Source organism: Heloderma suspectum, chromosome 2, assembly GCF_057233095.1.
Source record: "Heloderma suspectum isolate Gila_16-S chromosome 2, 16-S_ref, whole genome shotgun sequence".
In the NCBI taxonomy this organism is placed as follows: domain Eukaryota; kingdom Metazoa; phylum Chordata; class Lepidosauria; order Squamata; family Helodermatidae; genus Heloderma; species Heloderma suspectum.
The window spans coordinates 175960988-175984295 of NC_139459.1; the positions used below are offsets into that span (position 1 = coordinate 175960988).

Genomic DNA, 23308 nt, shown 5'->3' on the forward strand with positions numbered 1-23308 from the left:
TTGCCTCCATCTCTTTGCTAAACCTTACCCTCTGATCTCCTCAAAGCAGGATCCCTGCTTCACCAGAGAAAGGACACAAAAGGCAGTGACGGCTCCAAAAAATACTGATGCAAAGCAGACCATCAGAGGCACACAAAATGTACTGAATCGCAAAAGTGTCCACAGTCCCAAAGCATTTCGGGCTACACAGATTTTCTTCAGATATGCCACATAAGCATATCAAGAAAACCAAGCGTAATAAAAATACTCCAATCACTTATTTATTGATTTGATTTGTACCCCACCTTCCTACGCACTTCCACTCTTCTGGCTTGGGATCAGGCTGCCTGAAAGACTGCCTTCTCCCTAACAAATCTGCCTAGAGAGAACGCTGCCTTCAGAAGCGCATTCAGTGGCAATGTGAAAGAGGGCCTTCTCAGTGACCGCTCCCTGGTTGTGGAACTCCTTGCCAAGGGAGGCCAGGTTTGTTCCCTCTTTGCTATCCTTCCGCTGACAGGCAAAGACCACTCTGTTCAAACAAGGCTTTGGTGTGTAAGTGGGTTGTTTGGCTGGATGTTGTTTTTGCTCTGTTACTGTCGTGTTTTTAATGTGTTTTAATGTATTTGCTTATTATTTTTGGCTTATTATTGTTTTTGTCAAATTTTATTAGTGATTGTAAGCTGCCTGGAGTGCCATTTCTGGTAGAAAGACAGGGTACAAATCCAACGAACAAGCCAACTCCTTCCAAGTCCGAGGAAAGCTGTGCCCAGGCACCTCACGTATTAGGAATGACAAGTATTGAAAGCAGATTCTTAGAGGCAACTCCATTTCCTCTACACAAGGCACTTGGTCCTTCTAAGCCAGTGGGTTATTAGGAAAGAAAATGTTTGGCCAAATCAGACACCAGAGATCAGAAGAACTCTGAGGACAAGAGATACAAGGGGTGGATCACTTCATGCTGAAGCAAAATGGGAGTAAAGGGCTGGGAGATCCAGGACATGTGGTGGTAGCATGTTTGGAAGCATAAGAGTTACTGTGCTAGTGAGGATGCTGGCCGACTTGACCCAAGGCACCTGGACCAAGAGTCACTGTGTGAAGAACAGAAGGCCTGCAAAGGACAGCAAAACTGGAGATGGAGTTTCACAAAAAAGACCTTACCCATGGTCAGGCAGATAGTGCAGGAAGACTGAGCCTAATACAATGCAAACCGATACTCCACAGAAGAAGACAAGACGCATATTCCAGAGATCGATGACATGATCTGAGTCAAAGCCATGGTAATCTGGATTCTGGAAGAGGAAGAAGCAGAACAGAGTTACTCTGCATGTATAGAAGAAGCAGGTACTGTACATCAGCAGTAAGGGCCTCTGACTTTACCTACTCAAGTTCAGCTTTGTACACATCCTTATTCTGAAACTTCCCAAAATGTTCAGGGCAATCTAAGAAGTGGCTACTATTCTCTGCCTGGACAGCTAATGCAATATATATACATATATTTTTTAAATCAGACCTTACTTATTTGGGATCAGAAATTATTCCCTGTCAAAGCCATGCAGCTCCTGCCTTTATGCCATGCTTGTCCGTATACATCAGGAGTGGGCAACTGTGGAAAGTCCAGAGGCTATTTTCGCCCCCTGGACTCTTCCACAGACCGCAGTTCATGGGGCGCCCCAAAAAAGGGAGGTGGGAGAAAAAAACATGAGTTTGCCACTGAAATTCAGCAGCAAACTGCTCCAAAGCACTACACTGCACTACAAAGGTTAAATATAGCTTGTTTCCAAGTTAAATGTAACCTTTTAGGTGCTCAGTAGTGACTATGGAGTGTAAAAAGGACCGAATTTTCAATTAAGCTAAATTTGGCCCATTTGGCTCTCATTCTGCTACAGATACCTTTTTTTGTTAAATTCTAAAAAAAAACAAAACAAACATATTGGGGGACAGCAGGAGGCACATGCGGCCTGTGTGTTGTCCACCTCTGGTACACATAATCTCTGCTATCGACCCCACTTGTCTAGCCAGCCCACAGCACCAGGTGCTACAGAAATTGGCAGCCATCTTACCCTGCACACCCATTTGCAAAGAAAAGAATTGGTGAGAGAGAGGCCAAACTTGAAACCTTCAAAACACAATAGGGCAAGCAATTAAGGAGAAGGGCATGGAGGAGTTATGTTATGTTGGGAATTCCCCCACCCCCTCTTCACCCTCCTGCACGCTGCTCATTTCAATCATGTTTGCTACTAGGAGTGATATATATGTACATCAAGAATCTTGCAGATTAATTTGGGAAGGCTCAACAATAAAAATTATCCGAGAAACGGTTTTGAATTAGAGGGGTGTGGATGTGGTTTCTGTACACAGCTCAGGCTCCAGTCCTGCTCCACATAATTTTTTTCTATACTATTCAAAATGAGCCTCAAGCCGCTTTGCTAACCCTGAAAGAATTAAGAGAAAACTAAAAGAGACTGTCAGTGCTCTCATGAACTTAAGCTGTGCAAGTGGGGAGAGGTGAAAATTACATTAACTTGTAAAGCATACTTGTTGAGACTGATCTCAGGGAGGAGAAGGGTTAAGTATGAAATTCAAAGACTCTGTGGACTAGGCTTATGTGTTTGTGCATGCAACGTGGATTCTCTCACAGAAACAACCCAGAGCAAGATTCCTTGCTCCCGAGTTGCTTATTATGTGGCTGTTTCTGAACTTCCAGGCAGCAGGGTGGTGCCCTCCTCAACTCCCCAGACATGAATGCAGCGATCCCTCCTCAATGCTCAGACTCAGTTTGTGTCCAACCTTCCCTTCAAGCTACAAAGGGGTCAGGTCTGCCTGGCATCATTAACCCAAACTGAGGCACAGAGGACTCTTTTGGATGACATGCATGCCCCCCAGCTGCTTCTTCAATAGCAAAACAAGAGGAGGCCAATACTCCTTGGAGAGGAGAGGCAGACATAACACTAAAGCCAGACACAAAGCATATTGGGTGATACAATGCCCATTCAAACAGCTCAGCACAGCCAACAAGACATAATCCGTCAGTCTCGCCAGATTTGGAAGGGAACAGCAAGACCGGGAGTTGCAGGGACTCATGCCTTTCTAGAAGATGAACACACACACACACACACACACACACACACCTGGGGCCAGGAAGCTGTGCAAGTGGAAGCTGACTGCAGTGATACTGTGGAAATGAAGACTGCATGCTCAGAGGAGCTCTTTTCCAGTCAAGTGTAGGTGCTATACAAAATAGGTCCAGCCAGCAGAAAAAAATATTCAAAATTCCTAAGCATTACCAAAACAATTTCAGTGGGGCGGGGGAGGAAAATGCTTCCAACTCCCATGGAATTTTCTGGTACTGGTTCAAATTAATTGCCGAGTCTTGTCATTGAAAGCAGGTTCTGGGGCTCAGCCTGGGTTATTAAGCCCTGCGCATGATTTTAGAGAGTCCGGTCAATTTAGCAGGGCTTCAGATTCTGCTTTGTTCATCCCAGTTCTCTTCCAATGTAGTAAATATTGGATTAATTTGAATTCACATTTATTTATATAGCACTTTGCATACATTATCTCAGTTAACCCTAATAGGACAGTATTACCCTAATACTGCAAGAGTAAGTGGGCCAGAACTGGGAAAGTATGGGAAAGGGGCTTTGAACCAGAGACCACACACAGTTTCTATTTTAGGAAAATCTGTGCCTAGCCTTTGGTGGAATTGAAAGGTGGCGGATTCCATCTGCCACCCAATCTGGCATTGGCCCATAGGAATGGGGCTCTTCCTGGTGGGAGTGACACCCTTTCCCTAGCAGATTTGGACAAGGACTTTTACTTCCAGTCTACTTTGTCATTTTAACAGACTTCTCCGTGCATTAAAAATTTGGGTTCAGTCTCCCCCCATCCACCACACCAAAAGAAAAGAAAGGGGGGGGGGGAGAGAGAGAAAAAGAAAGAGAAAAGAGAAAAAGAAAGTGGAAGGCTTGCACATAAAGAAATTTGAGGGAACTAACAAAAACAGTAGAGATGAGATGTCATTAGACTGTTGCTTGGATACTCCTTTTGCCCAGTTCCAAGCACGGGGCTGTGAAGGACGAATCCGAAAGCTTGGGTGAGAGCAGCCTTCGAATGAGCAAATTCTCCAGCAGCAGCCCAGACTGCCCACACCTCCCCCCCCCCTTTCTATTGCTTACTTGAAAGTACACATAAACTGATGGACATATCCACAGACAAGCTGACCTAGCAATCTGCAGGACGCCCCAGAAGTGGGGGGGGGGAGGGGGGACTGATGCCGGGAGACTTGCCAAGTTGGTCAAGGGAGAGGACTAGTTTGGGCACCTGGAGGGGCTACAGAGTGAGAGTCTTCCTTCTCCATGCCACTGCGCTATTCTCTCCCCCCCTCCCTCACACAGCAGGGACTCCTTATTCCTTCGCCTACTTGCTGGTTGAGACTGAGTCACAGCAGGCTTATGAGTACAGGGGCCCCTCCTCCCTTTCACATCCTGGGAGCTATATTTGCCATGGATCTCTGGTCTCCTTTCGTGGAAGAGCGGGGACAATTCATTTCTTTTTTTAAAAATTGGAATGGCAGGTATATAAGGAGGAAAGATCGGCAAGTAAGGACCAGATGATTTTTATTATGTCCTGATATGTAAAACTTTCTTGCCTGGTGCTGGGAAGAAAGGAGGGCAGCATCACTGTCTGGTCTGGATGTGTAGCCCTTCCAAACACGGCTTCGTGTTGCCTATTCCTGATCAGGTGGAAGATAGGTACAATCCCAAGCCATGCCACCTCTCTCCTCCAATTTGTGTTTTGACAAAAAGCAGGGAACTGGGGCATAGAGCCCACACCTCACCCTTCCCCATGCTGTGAAGGTGGATAAGGTTGGACCAGGGTGTGGGGAGAATGAAGAGAAAGCAGAGTAGTTAAATACTCTGCAAGTCCTCAAAGGGACAGTGTGAGAGCAACACTGTGTTTTTGGAGAGAAGGACTAAAACCCACTCCAGGTCTTAGCTGCACCATGAAACTTGTGCCTCCCCCCGCTCCACCCCTAAACAGGGCAGCCTGGCAGCATATAAAACTCGATGCCCTCATTGCTAATATAACCAGCTATCAACAACCCCAGTAGTGAATGTCCTTTCCATTTTTAAGAAGGGTGGCTGGAGCTCAAGCTAGCCCAGAAGTAACACCCAGTGATCTGCGAGCTCTGCTCCTGAATCATGGAGGGGGGGATCTGGCTGCCATTAACTCAGTGGTGAAGGAACAATATACTGCACATGTTCAGAGAATGTATCACATATTCCAGGGCATCTATAACCCAACATTAGAAGTCCCAGAGGACTTACTGAGACACAGCCTTTGGGAGAAGGGAGAAGACAACAAGCTGCTCAGTCCCAGGAGACGAGGCTTGAAGCAGGGTAGCTGGGCTTAAACCTTAAGGTTATACCATGGCAGAAAGGGGATACACCAAATCAACCAGAGGCAGGGGGATTATTTCAAAGGGCTTTTCCCAGCCACCCTAGTACACCCTAGCTCTCATCTGATGCTTTTCCCTGTGCTTTTCTCTCCCAGCACCTCGCTATGACCTGCGGCAGAGGGAGCCACCCTGCTCTGAAGCTCTCCTCAAGCAAGGCAGCAGTTTCAGGTCACTATGATTTATTAAAAGGAAGAGCAGCTCGGCTGCTGCTTAAATATTTAAAGTACCAGGAGAAAAAGTACATGCACGCGCACAGGCAGACGGACAGAATCTCAGGTGCTGCAGAAAGCATGGTTTATCCTGCCCCCAGGAGTGGGGTTGGTAAGTGGATGGGAAAGGGAGGGATCTACAAATCAGGCAAGCAGCCCCTCCTACTGCTTCTAGCAGCTGCTTCCACCCCCATCTCAGGCCCACAGTGTGGCCCCTCAAAGTCTCCTGCCTCTAAGGGCAGGAGCCCTTTTGGCTCAATTACACACCAGCTCCTTCCACGGGAAACAGAATTCTTTCTGGATATGGATCGTGCATACCTCAGAGGCCGCTTACCTCCCTGCGCCCTCCATCTCTCAGGCCAGGCCCCCATGGTGGCTTGTGACCCACTAAGTAGGATGCAGCTGCAGCCCACCAACTATGTACAGTCATGTGAAAAAGAAAGTACACCCTCGTTGAGTTCTATGGTTTTACATATCAGGACATAATAGAAATCATCTGGTCCTTAGCAGGTCTTAAAATTAGATAAATACAACCTCAGATGAACAACAACACATCACGTATTACACCGTGTCATTATTTATTTTACAGAAATAAAGCCAAAATGGAGAAGCCATCTGTGAAAAACTAAGTACAACTTATGATTCAATAGCTTGTAGAACCACCTTTAGCAGCAATAACTTGAAGTAATCGTTTTCTGGATGACTTTATCAGTCTCTCACATCGTTGTGGAGGAATTTTGGCCCACTCTTCTTTACAACGTTGCTTCAGTTCATTGAAGGTTTGCGGGCATTTGTTTATGCACAGCTCTCTTATTTATGCATATCCTGCCACAGCATTTCAATCGGGTTGCGGTCTGGACTTTGACTGAGCCATTGCAACACCTTGATTATTTTCTTTTTCAGCCATTCTGTTGTAGATTTGCTGGTGTGCTTGGGATCATTGTCCTGTTGCATGACCCAATTTTGGCCAGGCTTTAGCTGTCGGACAGATGGCCTCACATTTGACTCTAGAATACTTTGGTATACAGAGGAGGTCATGGTCAACTCAATGACTGCAAGGTGCCCAGGTCCTGTGGCTGCAACACAAGCCCAAATCATCACCCCTTCACCACCGTGCTTGACAGCTGGTATGAGATGTTTGTGCTGAAATGCTGTGTTTGGTTTTCGCCAAACGTGGCGCTGTGCATTATGGCCAAACATCTCCACTTTGGTCTCGTCTCTCCAAAGGACATTGTTCAAGGAGTCTTGTAATTCAGATGCAACTTTGCAAACCTACGCCATGCTGCCATGTTCTTTTTAGAGAGAAGAGGCTTTCTCCTGGCAACCCTTCCAAACAAACCATACTTGTTCAGTCTTTTTCTAATTGTACTGTCATGGACTTCAACATCTAACATGCTAACTGAAGCCTGTTGAGTCTGAGATGTAACTCTTGGGTGTTTTGCAATTACTCTGAGCATTGCACGGTCTGCCCTTGGGGTGAATTTGCTGGGATGTCCACTCCTGGGAAGGTTGGCAACTGTCTTGAATGTTTTCCACTTGTGAATAATCTTCCTCACTGTAGAATGATGGACTTTAAATTGTTTGGAAATGGCCTGGTAACCCTTCCCAGATTGATGGGCAGCAACAATTGCTTCTCTAAGATCATTGCTGATGTCTTTACTCTTTGGCATTGTGTTAACACACACCTCAATGCTGTGTAATCTCCTCAGACTTTGAGTCTGAGTAATCTCCTCAGACTTTGGCTTTTATAGAGGTGGTCACACTTGCTGATGATCATCAAGGGCATTTGATTAGCAGCACCTGGCTGCTACTTAGCCTCTTCATACCTATGGAAGCAGTAAGGGTATACTTAGTTTTTCCACACACGGCTTCTCCATTTTGGCTTTATTTCTGTAAAAAAAAGAATGACACGGTGTAATATGTCATGTGTTGTTGTTCATCTGAGGTTGTATTTACCTAATTTTAACACCTGCTAAGGACCAGATGATTTTTATTATGTCCTGGTACGTAAAACCATAGAACTCAAAGAGGGTGTACTTTCTTTTTCACATGACTGTATGGGAGCCCACCAGGAGCTCAGCAAGCCACTTACTTTTACTGCTTGACTAGGACTGGAAAAAATGAGGAGGGGGGTTACCAGGCAACCAGCACCCGAGCACATACAATACATGGTTGGTGGGCTGCACTTGACGGTGAATTGGAAGTTGTGCAGACTTGGTTATCCGAAAATGCCCTCTTGATTATTCCATGTGAAATCACCCTCCCCCTCAAACCTTACCTACCTCAAAGGGTTGTTGCAAGGAGAATGTGGTGTAGCCCCATGCATACTGCCCTGAAGGGCAGAATGATAAGCAAAACAAATAAAAACAGAAGCTAAGCCTCATGCATGCACTGCAAGACCAGGGCAGACAGTTTGACCTAGGCTCAGGCTCCTAACCGACACAAGGCTTTAAAAATTTGTTCAATTTTACAGGATATTTTAATATGCATTTTCAAAAGCTGTAAATACTCCAAAAATGTCTCAAGTTCATTATAATGGGGTAGCAACGTAGTACAACAGAATACACCTCTGAGTTCTCCTGCCTGACAGGGTCCAAAGGAAACAAAAGAAAGCTTCTTTCCTCCTCCATCATCTAACACCATCCTCCTCCTCCACCATCGAAATACACAGGAAGGGTGGGACATGACAGGCTGTAATGCCCTGATGGAGCAATAGGAGTGATCCCAACACACAAGTTCCTGGAAGGTTAGAGCAGTCTTCCCCAACATGGTATCCTCCAGATGTTTTAGAATACAATTTCCATCAACCATGACCATTGCCCATATTGGCTAGGGCTGATGAGAGTTGGTGCCCTCCAGATGTTTTGGACTACATGTCAGGGAAGGCTGGGTTAGAGACTTACACCTCCCCCTAGCAATGGCCTGTGCCAACTTAAAGGGAAATCACCACTATAGATCTGCGTAGGACACCCACATTTAGGCACGAGCTAGCAGGAAAGTGCAGGGGTAGAGAGTGGTTGAATTATAGTGACATTATCCTTGTTACCACAGAGCTACCCAATGCGTATAATAAAACAGCACTCCGTCAGGACTCCATTGCCAGAGACATAAGCACCCTGTACAGTCAGTAGCCAATGGTTTATGTTCCACGCCAATGTGGTAGCAAGAGAATTAGGATTTGGGGTGGGGGGAAAGAAACAATAAGGTGCTAAGAGTAGAGCTCTGACCTGCTTCCCCCGCCTGGGCCCAACTTTGTGTCAGGCATCAACTTGGCAGGCTAGGAAGCGGGGGTGTCAGTCATGACAAGCTGTCAGTAAACGCTGCTTATTCCATTAGCAGCAAGCCTCCCGTGACACCTGACCCACCCCCTGCTCAGAGCTGGCGTGCTCCTCCACTCAGTACTGCACATGTCAGTGCAGCGATTCCTACATTGTGCTTGGAACTGGACTGCTTGCCTTGCAGCGCTTGTTTCAGACAGTTTTGAGAAGATGCTGTCCTCAGAATTGTCCCCAAGGGTCTCCCAACAGACCACCAGGTTCTTCAGCACAAACTGTTCAAGGAGGGCAGACAAGGTAGCCCTACCAGAAAGAGGAGAACAGAGACAGCTTTCTTGCAGGTGGGACAGCAAGCACAGCTACATCGCTGTTCAGAACACACTGCTCCATCAGACTTAAAAGCTTTCCCTTGAACTCTAATTGTTCCTATTTGGAGGATATGCTTGTTCCTATTTGCAGGATTTGTTGTGGAGTGGCCCCTAAAGACTTCTTTTCACATTTTAATAGCTCACCACTTTTATGGATTAAACACCGCTGTTTATTTCTGGTGTTTAGTGTCACTGCTGAGGGCACACAAAGGCCAAAGCCATGTGGCATTCACAATTTCAATCCACAAACATGCAACCTTGAGAAAATCAACTTTCAGTTTACTTTAAAAAAAAGAAAAGGAAAGGAAACTGCAGGTTGCCCAACATCACGGCCACAAGGGAGTGCTTGGAAATATAGGGTGAAGTTTCAGGGTACAGAATTAAGTTAACAGGGCTCATAATGCTCAGGGGACAGGATTTCAGCACTGTGTCTGGGCAGGTATTATTCCCGCACGGCTACTATTCAGCCCCTAGTGGCTACCTGGTCTCCTCTACTCCTCTATTCTTCTTTGGCTCTCTTCTACTGTAATCACTGCTAAACTATTCTAAGTTGGTTTGAGGACCAATTCACACAGCCATTTTACACACAACGATTACACACTGACGGGGGTAGATGGGATTAACAGACATGGCAATCAGCCTTGTGAACACCTCTTAATGCAAGTGGAGACCTCTTGGAAAGGCTTTGAACGATGGCTTGAGTCACACTAAAAAAAATACTTTGTGTGAAATCAGCCTTCAGAAGCAGAGTAAACTACGAAAGGAAAATGCTTATAAAATGGATTTAATATGTAGTCTTTAGTACATTTAATTAATCAAATTGCCACATTTTGTGTCTTCCGGGTACAATACCTGCATTTCTTTTGCACAAAATGCACACAATGCCTGAAGCCTCCTCAAAAACCTTCATGCCCATTTCATCAGCCTAGCACCAGGAATAACACCCAGTATACCTGATTCCCAACACATACACTGACATTAGGCTCAGGCTCTGCTTTCTTTGGAGCTATACAGTTTTGCTGTGCAATCCTGTGCGTGTGTATGTACGCGTATGCGCACGCGTGCACACACACATGTACGTCTCTTCAGAAGTCAGCCCATCTGAGTTCATCAGGACTAGCGTATCTAAGATTGCAGCCTTAGTTTATTCATCACTGGAAGCCAATTTTAAAAACCAGTGGAGGCCATTTCTATTTTGATTCAGGTGTTATTGTAAATGAGATGGAAAAGAAAACGGCCTTACACAGATGGCCTTTCCTTCAAAGTTGAGCTTTGATTACATTTTACATTTTCACCTCTTCCTTTCATATCTCAGAAATGCACCTTTGTGGAGGTTTAATTGAATCAATTAAAGCAGATGCTTCACTAAAAAATATTTAAATCAGCAGACAGTCCTAATTTCTTCCCATATTCTCCTCCCTCTATGCTTCTATGACATCAGATAGGATGCACGTCTCTTTGCCCACCCCCAACCACACTGTATGCAGTATTAGGTACAATTCCCCCACTTCTGAGAAAGCTCCAACTTGACACAGGGCAACATGGGTGGGGGGGAGTGACTAGCTGGAACGGCCTGGCTGGATTTACTACTTTGACATGACCCATACACTGTGCTCTTGTGGGTCACATCCACTTCCCTCCTGTCAGCTTCTCCTGTCGCCAACCCTAATCAGGGTTGTTGTCACCTACTTTTCCCATCAGAAGCAGCACAATAAAGTGACGTTAGTGCCTGGAGTTTCTGAATGCAGCCAGCCTCTTAGCTTGGGGAGCGTTGTGTGCTGCTAGCCACCCTTGCATGCTTCCAGCACCCAACTACAGGCAGTTCTTATATAGCTGTTGCTCAGTAAGCTTGTCCCAGAAATGGATGCATTTTCACAACACCAGTGACCAAATTCAATTAGCCTCCGCCCCTCATCTTTTTATCTGGGACACAACAGCTCGCTGGATGACAGGGAGCCTTTACCAAGCACAAAGCTGGTTGCATTCTTCAAATGCCCCCACAATAAGGAAAAGCAAAATGCCACATCCACATTCTGCAAATTCAACAGCCACACAATAAAATAGTGCATAAAAATAGCATGCAAGTCCAGCAGTGTGAACAGATTTGCAAGATTTGACATTTCTTGGCGGGAAGCAGTACGGCAGCATCGAGGGAGGCAGAGGCAACCAAAGGAGCACATAAGCAGAAGAATATGACTGGGGGGGTCATGGGGGAGAAATCGGTTGTCAGTTGCACAGAAGGTACTCTCTAGACACTCGAAGCTCTAGCAGACAATGCCAACAAGTTTTCAGTTTACCTCTCTAAAGGATAGAAACACTATTTTTTTTAAAAAGAAGCATATGTTTCCCAGAATCCAAACTCTGCACACAAAATTGCACAAACCTGACTGCTCTACTCATTCCTGTCTGCCCATCATCATCTTACCTAGGCAACAATAGCACAAGCATACAGCCATAATCAAGTTAGCCGTTCTTCCTGTGGACTCAATCAATGTCCTACCATGGCCCCACATAGCCCAGTTAATGAACTCAGCTGTACATCCTGTCAAAGCTGGGACCACTTTGACAGCCACTTCACCACCCATCCCGATTCTCTGTGCAGGTAGTCGGCCAGGTGCCGCCCCCCAGAGTTAGCCCAACTTGCATGGCAGGAGAAATCACTTATCACTAGCCACTTATTGCAACATGTATAAGCACCCACCAACAACAGATTTTGCAACCTGCACCCACCTAGCCTAAGGAACTCCAGCCCGTCCAGCCTGTTTCCAGTGTAGAGAACAAACAACCTTGCACTTGACACAGCACGACTTCCGGGCCTTCAAAAATGTGTCTTAATTCTAAATGCACCTATTTGTGCTTTTAAACATGCCTTTCCCAGAGTCCCCACCCCTTTCTCCACTGGTTCTCTCGTCTAGTGTAGACTGAGAAGCCCCCTGGGACTGCCTCCGCTATTTTTAAATGCAGCCCCAAGCATGAAGCTGTCACAAAAGGGAGAGAGGAAGGTGCAGAGATTGGAGCTACTGTACCTGTTTTTCTCTCATGGAGGGAGAGAGATTCTTGCCATTGGAAAGGGCAGGATGAAGAGAGCCAAGTCAGAACTTGGCTTCTTGCTCTAATGCATGACAATGAACTATTGTTTTGTATGCATACAGCTCAGCACATCAGAGAGCCAATGTATTTCTTACTGATTGAGATTCTCAGGACTGCTGAAGCCAGGCTTCAGAGTAACAAGGAGGGATCCCACCGTACTGTGCTCTCTCCTGAACCTCTACCCCCCGCTTCCCAGGCACAACTGCATTGGTAAGAATGCCTGAACTTAAGACACCCTTATGGTGATTCACCAAAGGAGTAAGTGACACAGAGGCCCAGTTCACACATTTAAAAATCAATGGAGTGTCATGCAAGAGTGGGTGCACTTCCTGCAGCGCACCTGCCTCTTCCGCTTTAGTGTGCAACCCACAATCGGCTCCTTCGTAGGTTGTGCAGTGTGATATGCAAACAGGGACTGCTGGGTTGTTTAGGGGCTAAGCAACCCAGCATTTAACACAACAACAAACCATGAGTTAACCGCTGGGTTGTTTAGCCTTTAAACAGCCCAACGATCCAGGCTCGCACGTCACACTTCACAACCTACGAAGGAGCCAATCGTGAGTTATGCGCTAAAATGGAAGAGGCTGGTGTGCTGAAGAAAGTACACCTGCTCATGCATGACAATCCATTGGTTTTTAAACTTATGGGTTGTCATTACGTGCAAACCAGGCCAGAGAATCTCAAAATCTCGTTCCTCCACTGTTACCAAAGAAAGGCCAGAGACACACTGAGGCCCGCTTCACTGGTCTGGAGGGATCAACTTCCATTTGTCTCCCGCTCCCCGACAACAGTCTCCTCAACTACCATTCCAGCTGAGCACTAGAAAACGATTATGTAACTTTAAGAACTGGTACCTGAATTTACTCATTTTCCTTCCCATTCCTTTCATCTACTAGACTGTTAGCCTGCGAGCAGGGACTGTATTGTTTTTCAGTCTCTGTAGAGTGCCTAGAAAATTTGGGGCAATTTATAAATGCTTAATAATTATTGAGGTTTGGGAAATACACAAGAGTTTCTCTGACCAATTATTGGTCTAAGCAATTTTCAGATGACTAATCACCTGCACTTTAAATTGGTTGACAGCCTTACTAATAGTGAGGTTCCTTCCAGCTCTGTGATGGCTTGTGGGAAAAGAGCAGCAATTCTTCTTCCTTACCCCTCTCTTCTTCATACAAGCAGCTTCTAGATGACTGACACCAGCACTAGAACTAAAGCAGGTATCCAAGACTGCAATCCTACACATTTTTATGTAGGAGTAAGTCCCACCGAGCCGAGTGTGACTTACTTCTGAGTAGACATACCTATGATTACACTGCAGTTGAGGCAGAGGGGCATGGCTAACTGCTCTTCTCCCTCTGTATGTGTGGAGAGTCTTTCTTCAGCCATATACCAAACAGAAAAAGATAGCTTTGAGGTGGTGTTGTAAGAGTGGAACATGCCTTTTGTTCGTTGTCTAGCCGGACAATGGATTACACTCGACACGGGTAAGATTTCTGGATCAAGAAGCGCTTTATTACAAGGCTTGCAGGCACTCTGTCAAAGGGGTAGAGAGCCTAGAACGTACAGTGGGGCAAGCTTGTATATAGCTAAATACATCATGTATAGGGAAGAACTCTAGCCATGCTCTACTAGACACATTACTTGGAGGCATACACACACTCTGCTATCTGGAAAGGAGCTGAACGTTCCCTCCCTGGACAGGGTGGACGTTGCCAGCTGCTGATACTGAGTTGCTCCACGGAGTACAATACTGATCAGCTCACAGCACAGGCTGTGAGCTGCGACTCCCTGGGGAGGAACCTTCACTCCCTAGCAATTCCCAGAACAGGCTGCTGACAGGCTGTAATCTGCTTCTTACAGACCGAGGTGCCAAGACAGGGCATGCTTAGTGAACAAACATGGAGTGACTCTGGTTAGGACTTAACACAAGCACAAGCATCTGCTGGACACCTTATGTAGATGCCAACGGCACTCTTATAACTGTGTTGCCATTCTGGGGTACACACTACACATTAGGGGTGAGGTTTAAGGAATCATTCTACAGTGGGAACTTCTTTGCCACAATATTTATTCTCCCTTTCAAGATATTATTATGATTCTAAGATATGTATTTTACCATCTGTTGAATTTCTAAGTCTTAAACTAAGATGTTGTTGGAGTATCTATCTATCTATCTATCTACCTACCTACCTACCTACCTACCTATTTATTAAATTTATTAATCACCCATCTATCCTGGTGGTAGTGATGGTGGTGCTAGCTCTTCTTACTTGTGAGCCATTGAGCTGCTCCGGTGATTTGTATGTTAACTATTGTGCCGATAATTGTGTTTTTGTGCTGAGCCTTCAGATTTTTAAAAAGGATTTGTATGTTGGATATTTATTGTACTATAATTTATTTGATGTTACAATTTGTACGACATTTATTTATTGCATTTCTAATCTGCCCAATAACTGATGTTCTCCAAGAACATTCTCACCTAGAGAATCTGTTCTATAAGGCGCCTAATGAATCTAAATAAATAAGGAATACACAAACATGTCTGTGTAAAAGAGGCATTACCAATTGTTTTCAGGATGTGAAATTTGGCAAGCTTCCCAACAGAATGCAACATAGTAAAAGGAGCCCCACAGAGAAAGACTGAGCATATCAGGATCTTACACAGGTGGGTGAGAGAGTTTGGCTGAGGAGGATCCTGGGCATTGGAGGGATTACTCAGCCATTCAGTGAGAGGAATGACAATGAGCTATTGTTGTAAGGAAGAAGACAGGAAGAGTTGGCTTGGGATTTTCCTTTTATACCAAAATTGAGTGGTATTTAGATTTCTAAGCCACACCATGCTAGGGGGTTTGGGAAGGATAAGAACACTGAAGAGAGCAAGGTGATAGAGGCTGCATATAAGACACAGATTAAAAAACTATATCCCACACCTGCTTAATCTGCAGATTTGACCACTGCCACACATGCTATGGTCAAATCCAGGTTAAACTACTGCCAAAACACTGTACGTGGTGCTTGTTTTTGTAAAGTGCTTGAAAACTGCACTGGATGTAGAATGGTACAGCCAAATGCTGACAGAAGCTTTGATTTGTGTGTGAGAGTGGTGGGGTAGGGGGTTGTTTTGCAGAGCACATAATTTATTATGTGATTTTCACTGGCTTCTGCTTTCTTTCCAAGCCCAATTCAAATGGCTGGTTATCATGTTTAAAGCCCTAAATGGTTTTTATGTAAAGCTGGTAAGTACTCAGGAAAAGGCATTCTCGGTTGCAACACCCAGGCTATGGCAGTCCCTCTCACAGGAGACTTGAACGCCCCCCCCCCCCCCGCCAACACTGGCATTTCAACACCCACTGAAAAGTGTTTGGCTTCATCATTGCCTTCAGTACTGATTAGTTGTCCCCTGTGGTGAAAAGAAAATCCGATGCTGTAAAGAACAACATTTTTTAGGAACCTGGAATGTAAGATCAATGAATCAAGGTAAGCTGGAGGTGGTCAAACATGAGATGGCAAGATTGAACATCGACATCTTGGGAATCAGCGAACTAAAATGGACAAGCATGGGCAAATTTAATTCAGGTGACCATCATATCTACTACTATGGGCAAGAATCCCTTAGAAGAAATGGAGTAGCACTCACAGTCAACAAAAGGGTGGGAAAAGCAGTACTGGGGTACAATCTCAAAAACGATAGAATGATCTCAGTACGAATCCAAGGCAAACCATTCAACATCACAGTAATTCAAGTCAATGCCCCAACCACGGAGGCCGAAGAAGCTGAGGTTGATCGGTTCTATGAAGACCTACAACACCTTCTAGAACTAACACCAAAAAAAGATGTCCTCTTCATCATAGGGGATTGGAATGCTAAAGTAGGAAGTCAAGAAATAACCAGGATAACAGGCACGCATGGCCTTGGTGTACAAAATGAAGCAGGACAAAGGCTAATAGAGTTTTGCCAACAGAACATGCTGATCATAGCAAACACTCTTTTCCAACAGCACAAGAGGCGACTCTACACATGGACATCACCAGATGGTCAATATCGAAATCAGATTGATTATGTCCTTTGCAGCCAAAGATGGAGAAGCTCCATACAGTCAGTAAAAACAAGACCTGGAGCTGACTGTGGCTCAGATCATGAGCTGCTTCTTGCAAAATTTCGGCTTAAATTGAAGAACGTAGGGAAAACCACTAAACCATTCAGGTATGACCGAAATCATATCCCTTATGAATGTACAGTGGAGGTGACAAATAGATTTCAGGGATTAGACCTGATAGAGTGCCTGAGGAACTATGGACGGAGGTCCGTAACATTGTTCAGGAGGCAGCAACTCAATCCATCCCAAAGAAAAAGAAATGCAAGAAAGCCAAGTGGCTGTCTGATGAGGCTTTACAAGTAGCTGAGGAAAGAAGGGAAGCGAAAAGCAAGGGAGAAAGGGGAAGATATATCCAACTGAATGCAGAGTTCCAGAGAATAGCAAGGAGAGACAAGAAGGCCTTCTTAAATTAACAATGCAAAGAAATCGAGGAAAACAATAGAATGGGAAAGACTAGAGATCTTTTCAAGAAAATCAGAGATCTCAAGGGAATGTTTTGTAAAAGACAGGCATGATAAAGGACAAAGAAGGCAGGGACCTAACAGAAGCAGATGAGATTAAGAAGAGGTGGAAAGAATACACAGACGAACTATACAGGAAAGATCTGAATGTCCCTGATAACCATGATAGTGCAGTCACTGAACTTGAGCCGGACATCCTAGAGAGTGAAGTCAGGTGGGCCTTAGGAAGCATTACTAACTACAAAGCTAGCGGAGATGACAGTATTCCAGCTGAGCTATTTAAAATCCTAAAACATGATGCTGTTAAAGCGCTGCACTCAATATGCCAACACATTTGGAACACTCAACAGTGGCCACAAGACTGGAAAAGGTCAGTTTACATTCCAATTCCAAAGAAGGGCAATGCCAAAGAGTGTTCAAACTACCGTACAATTGCGCTCATTTCACATGGCAGCAAGGTTATGCTCAAAATCCTACAAGCTAGGCTTCAGCAGCATGTGAACTGAGAACTACCGGAAGTACAAGCTGGGTTTTGAAGAGGCAGAGGAACTAGAGATCAAATCGCCAACATTTGCTGGATCATGGAGAAAGCAAGAGAATTCCAGAAAAATGTCTATTTCTGCTTCATTGACTATGCTAAAGCCTTTGATTGTGTGGATCACAACAAACTGCGGCAAATTCTTAAAGAGTTGGGAGTACCAGACCACCTTACCTGTCTCCTGAGAAACCTGTATGAGGAACAAGAAGCAACAGTAAGAACTGGACATGGAACAACCAATTGGTTCAAAATTGGGAAAGGAGTACGGCAAGTCTGTATATTGTCACCCTGCTTATTTAATTTATATGCAGAGTACATCATGAGAAATGCCGGGTTGGATGAATCACAGGTCGGAATTAAGATTGCTGGGAGAATTATCAACAACCTCCGATACGCAGACGATACCACCCTAATGGCAGAAAGTGAAGAGGATCTAAAGAGCCTCTTGTTGAGGGTGAAAGTGGAGAGTGCAAAAGCTGGTTTGAAACTCAACATTAAAAAAACAAAGATCGTGGCATCTGGCCCCATCACTTCCTGGCATCTAGAAGGGGAAGAAATGGAAGCAGTGACAGATTTTACTTTCTTGGGCTCCAAGATCACCGCAGACGGTGACTGTAGCCATGAAATTAAAAGACGCTTGCTCCTTGGGAGGAAAGCTATGGCAAACCTAGACAGCATAGTAAGAAGCAGAGACATCACCTTGCTGAGAAATATTTGTATAATCAAAGCTATGGTTTTCCCTGTAGCGACGTATGGCTGTGAGAGTTGCACATCCCCTGGACTGCAAGGAGGTCAAATCAGTCAATCCTAAAGGAAATCAACCCTGAGTGCTCATTGGAAGGACAGATACTGAAGCTGAAGCTCAAATATTTTGGCCACCTAATGCGAAGAGAAAACTCCCTGGAAAAGACCCTGATGCTGGGAAAGATTGAAGGCAAAAGGAGAAGGGGACGGCAGAGGATGAGATGGCTAGACAGCATCACTGATGCAATGAATATGAACTTGAGCACACTCTGGGAGAGAGCAGAGGACAGGAAGGCCTGGCATGCTATGGTCCATGGGGTCACGAAGAGTCGGACACGACTTAACGACTGAACAACAACCACCTTAGTGATATGATTTGATGTCGCTACTCATTTTGCTTTTTATACTGCTGATTTTATCGTTTAATGTTATTTGTATTAGTACGTTATGCTTTTTACTTTGCTGTTTGACTGTACTATTATGTTTTTATTTTTTTGGAAGCTGATTTGACTGTCCTTTACTGCCTTGAGAACTAACAAACAAAGGCTGCTAAAAACAGTCCAAACAAGGCCTTCCCATAAAACACTCAAGAGTCAGACTTGGAGAAGGAGATGCATAGTTGGGGCAGCACCCAAGAATGCTTTCCATGAACCCTCACTCTTTGGACTTGGGACAGCGCAGTCAGGAGGGAGTTCCTGTTAGACTTAAAAGCTTGTCGCACCACAGAAAGGCAGTGCTGGCTTTGTAGGTCAACCAAACATCTAGGGATTGTTCCTGGAAGATCGTGGAATGACCAAGCAGATAATGGAGCGCTGGGGGAACTTGATCTTGGCAACCCAACTCTGACAGGAACTTAGCTGCCATCTTCTGAACCTTCTTCACAGTCTCCCCCATCCTACATTAACCTATCTTCTCTCAGGCCTAGCCTCCTTTGCACTACCCTTTGCCATATATGTGCCCCCTTTGCCATTGCGAGTGCCCCAGGGACTGGGACATAATAAATTGTCCTTTGATGGTGGAAGCAGATGGTGGATTGAAGAGGCATTGTGCAACGTGTGGGGCTGATCCTAGAGCCTGGTTCCCAATTTCCCATTGCCCTCTGTGGTTCTAGGACAGTGCTCAGGAGTATTGGACCCAAGCTCTGTGATTGCGTCCCTCTCTCAATCTCAGAACTGGCCCCTTATCAAATCCAGCCAAGAACCACTAACCAAAAGCCACAGCAGAGACAGACAGACAAGTGGCTTCAGCATTATGCATTCTTCAGACAAATAGTTCATACGCATCTTGTGCCACAGAGCTGTAAAAATAAAAGCTGCTGAGGTGGGAAGTGAAATGAAGTCCTCAGATTCAATTAGGCACCGTTGAGAGATATCAGCCTCCAGAGATACCAATTGACAGTTCACACCTCTCCACCCTGAAGACTGGCCCATTGATGGAAAAGGAGGTGACATTTTCAGTACTTCTTGAACCCTTTCCTCCTTGGTGGAAAATTTCTCAAGCAGAAATTTATTCTCCCCTTCCCTTCTGGCCCCTCCCAAACCGTCAGAAATACAGCAGTCACTACAGTTAATTTCCCCTGGGCCTAATAAATAGCTACCCCTGGGGCTCCACAGTTGCTGCCTTCTCTATGCAGCATCAATGCTGACACACACAAAGCCAATGTAAAACATTGCCTGAAGCTACAAAACCAACTCCTGCCTAAGCAGTCGATGTGCCTCCCTCACAGACGCAGGCAGCCCCCCCCCCCACTTCTCCAAGTCCACCCAGTGCTGAGCGCTAATTATGGAGCCAGGTTCAAAATTGCTCCCAAGATGCTCAGGCGTCTCGTCACATTTCCATCCCATAGGAAGGCGAAGAGTTGTTCTGGCTCCTGGTTAATGTCAATTCGGGAGTATACAGAGAGAATGGCTGCTAAAGTGAACCTGGCAGGAGATTTATGGCAGCAGCGCTGCTAGGCTGGAGGAAAATCTCATTTCTCTACAGCAGGAGCTTCTTAACCATTCACTTATTGGGAACGGAAATAGATTGTGATCCTAGTACTACTAATACACAGGCTGTTGTCCAAGCAGAAGGTAGGCACTCTGCTACTCAGATAGAAATTAACTGCTAGAGCTTAGCTCAGTTCAGACACAACACTGCCCAATAGTCTAATCATGGTTAGGTGAATATACCCTCAGCCTACAGTTAATTCCAAGGTGGCAACCGTGGTTAGGAGTGGGCATGGGCTAACTACGATTAGCAAAAACAGCTGTGCAGATGCAATAATAACCATAGTCAGCTCCAAAGCAGAAAGGAAGTGGGAATGCCCATGTAAGGGAAGGAAAGGGAGGAGTGTCCGAGTCTAACCATGGTTAGGAGATCAGGCAAATTATGCCTGCGTTGAGCCTGCCTGATGTTTCTAACGAGCCCCCACTTCCTCCATTGCAAAGTACCACAAGGCCAAAGATTACATATGCCTGCTGTCCCTACCCTGTCCACATTTAGGTTGATAGCCTCAGTGGTTGAGCGTAGCTGGCAAGGCATGGGTTAATTGTCCAAAGCTGGCCTAGCAGTGGAGTGAGATCAGTGACCATGATATCTCTCTCAGTTTTCCTACTTTTGCATGGCCCATGCCTCCCTTTTGTTATGCAGATTGTAGTTCCATGTATAGTGATGGGCTGTAGCTCACTGACTGAGTACATGCTCTGCATGCAGAAAGTCTCAGGTTCAATCCCTGTCATCTCCAGAAAGGCCTGGGGAAAGACCCCATCTGAGAAGCTGGAGAGCTGGCTGCCAGTCAGCATAGACAATACTGAGTTTGATGGACCAAAGGCCTGACTCACTATAAGGCAACCTCTTATGTTCATTGATGGTGTATGAACAACACTCTAAAACTAGAGAACCAAATATACAAAAAGGGAAGCTCCCACAGCTGAATCAAGAACTTTGGTGTGTGAGAGAGAAAAAGGCACGTAGCACCCTCAGAAAAGGATATAATCTCAACCCCGTCGTCTGCTACAGATCTGTACACAGATCTATTAGTAACAATAAAATTAGCAAATCTAAAGCAGACTCGCACTACACACATGCATGCCAGCAATTCTGTAATGTGTTAAGCAACCCTGTGAGCATATGTTCAGACCTTCTCTCCTCTATTAAGCGGTAGTTACATTGTTTTCGTTTGACCCTCATTACATCTCTACTGCTCTCTTCTTCTTCATATATTCCTATTTTATCCAGCCTTTTAGGATTGCAGATAATGCTGAATATAGGCAAATTCAGCTTGGGCACCAACACATGACTCACAAGGTTTGATGTGTAGTACCAGGAAGAAGAGGGGAAAAAGAGACAATGACTGATGTATCCAGGACTTTGCACAATCAGAAACTCCCTTCTCCCCTTCCTCAAAAATATTGGAGGAAGAAATTGTTGAGGCATCTAAAGGGTCACAGTGAGTACACATAAATCTGGCTGCAAATATTTTATTTAAAATGTAAATTGATAACAGAAGAAAGGAACAAGATGATGACTAGGATGAGGGTCATGGGAAGGGGGTGCATTTGTCTAAACATAAAAGACATCAAGAGGTAATGTTTAACAAGGTACCTTTTTTCACCTGAGGAAAACTGGGAGCACAATTAGGACAAATTGTGCATTCAAGCACAGATTGTGCAGAAGCCATTTGTAGTATTTCTTCCCACAAACCACATAAAAAGTCAGCCCATTGATATTCACTGTAACAGAAGTGTGTGCGTGCATGTGCATATATCTAGGAGCAAGGGGAAACAGAGACGTGTGTAGCCTGTGAGCCATTACGTTGCCTACTCGTGCCAAAACAGGGGATGGCACATCCTGATCTGAGGCACTAACAGAGGCCAGCATGCACTCTACTACTGAACTATAAGCCCTACAATGTCCCACAACCACAGAACATAAAAGTGGCTATCTACACCTTCAGCAAAAATTACGTAGTACAATCATGGAAGGACTCCACTACTTCAGAAAACAGGTGGAGGAATCATCATCAACATTTAGAGCTTTAGAGTGCTTCACATTCATTATTTTATTCTAATCCTTACAGCAGCCCCATAAAATAGGTCAGTATATTGCAGGTGTGGGACTGAGGCTGAGAGAGTAGTTTGCCTAACACAATCAAGTGAATTCATAGCAGAGAGGTGACAACTGAAGTGGGGACTCATAGCTCAGTCTCTTTGCCACTACAATACACTCCTCCATGTAAAACACACACATAAACTAAGCTCCTAGCAAATAGTCAGTTAGCCATCAGCAGGAACTAGGCTAGAAACTATAAGCATGGGTTTCCTAATAACAGGGATGGGAAACCTCTGTGGGCCAGATACAGCCTTGCAGGGGCGGGCCACATGTAGCCATGCAGGGGCTCCCCATCTGCCCACCAACAGACAGATCAACACCTAACTATTTTGCTGGAAGGGAGCGGTAGGCAGCAGGCATGGATAGGTAGCAAATGACAACACTTCAGTGCTTCCATCCTCTAGACCAGCCTTCCCCAACCTGGTGCCCTCCAGATGGGTTGGATTACAATTCCCATCTTCCCCAGCCAGTTTTGCCAAAGGCTGCGCCACGCACTCCTGACCCAGCCACGACTGGCCTCAGACATACAAGCCTTCTGGAGGGGCAGCTGCATTCTAAGCCCCCTTTCCTGCCCCCAATAACTACCTATGCTGTATGTGTCTTGCCACCTCTTCCTGTGACTTCAGGCAACCATGATGGCACAGTGCTGCAATTTATTATTTCATTGATTTATTAACAGTATTTATATACTGCTTCTCATTTGAACAAATCCCGAAGTGGTTTACAAAAGATTAAAAAACAAAAAACAAACAAGACCGTGCACACACAGGTATCATGAGGCTGGTACAAAGACAGGTCATTGCTGGCGGAAAAGCAAAGCAAATAGATAAGTTTTCAATAAATACCTAAAACACACCAGTGTTGAGGCCTGACATGCCTCAGAAGAGAGATCATTCCACAGGGTGGGCGCCACAGCAGAGAAGGCCACAATTCCTGTATTCACACTATCAATTTACTACACGTTTATCGAATCAACATCACACTGGGTTCCCCATAATCA

General features: G+C 45.2%; 2 protein-coding genes across 3 annotated transcripts in view; one reads left to right on the forward strand and one right to left on the reverse strand.

The window, feature by feature from the left end:
* LOC146353374 (synaptonemal complex central element protein 1-like) overlaps positions 1 to 23308 on the forward strand; it is a 615017-nt gene that overhangs the window by 392262 nt on the left and 199447 nt on the right. The gene's annotated exons all lie outside the window — the stretch shown is intronic.
* NDUFB11 (NADH:ubiquinone oxidoreductase subunit B11) overlaps positions 1 to 23308 on the reverse strand; it is a 50304-nt gene that overhangs the window by 19367 nt on the left and 7629 nt on the right. For both annotated transcript variants that reach the window (XM_084836292.1, XM_084836293.1), the window contains exon 2: positions 1138 to 1268. In XM_084836292.1, coding sequence (XP_084692418.1) covers positions 1138 to 1268 — 131 coding nt within the window. The remainder of the gene's footprint in view (positions 1 to 1137; positions 1269 to 23308) is intronic.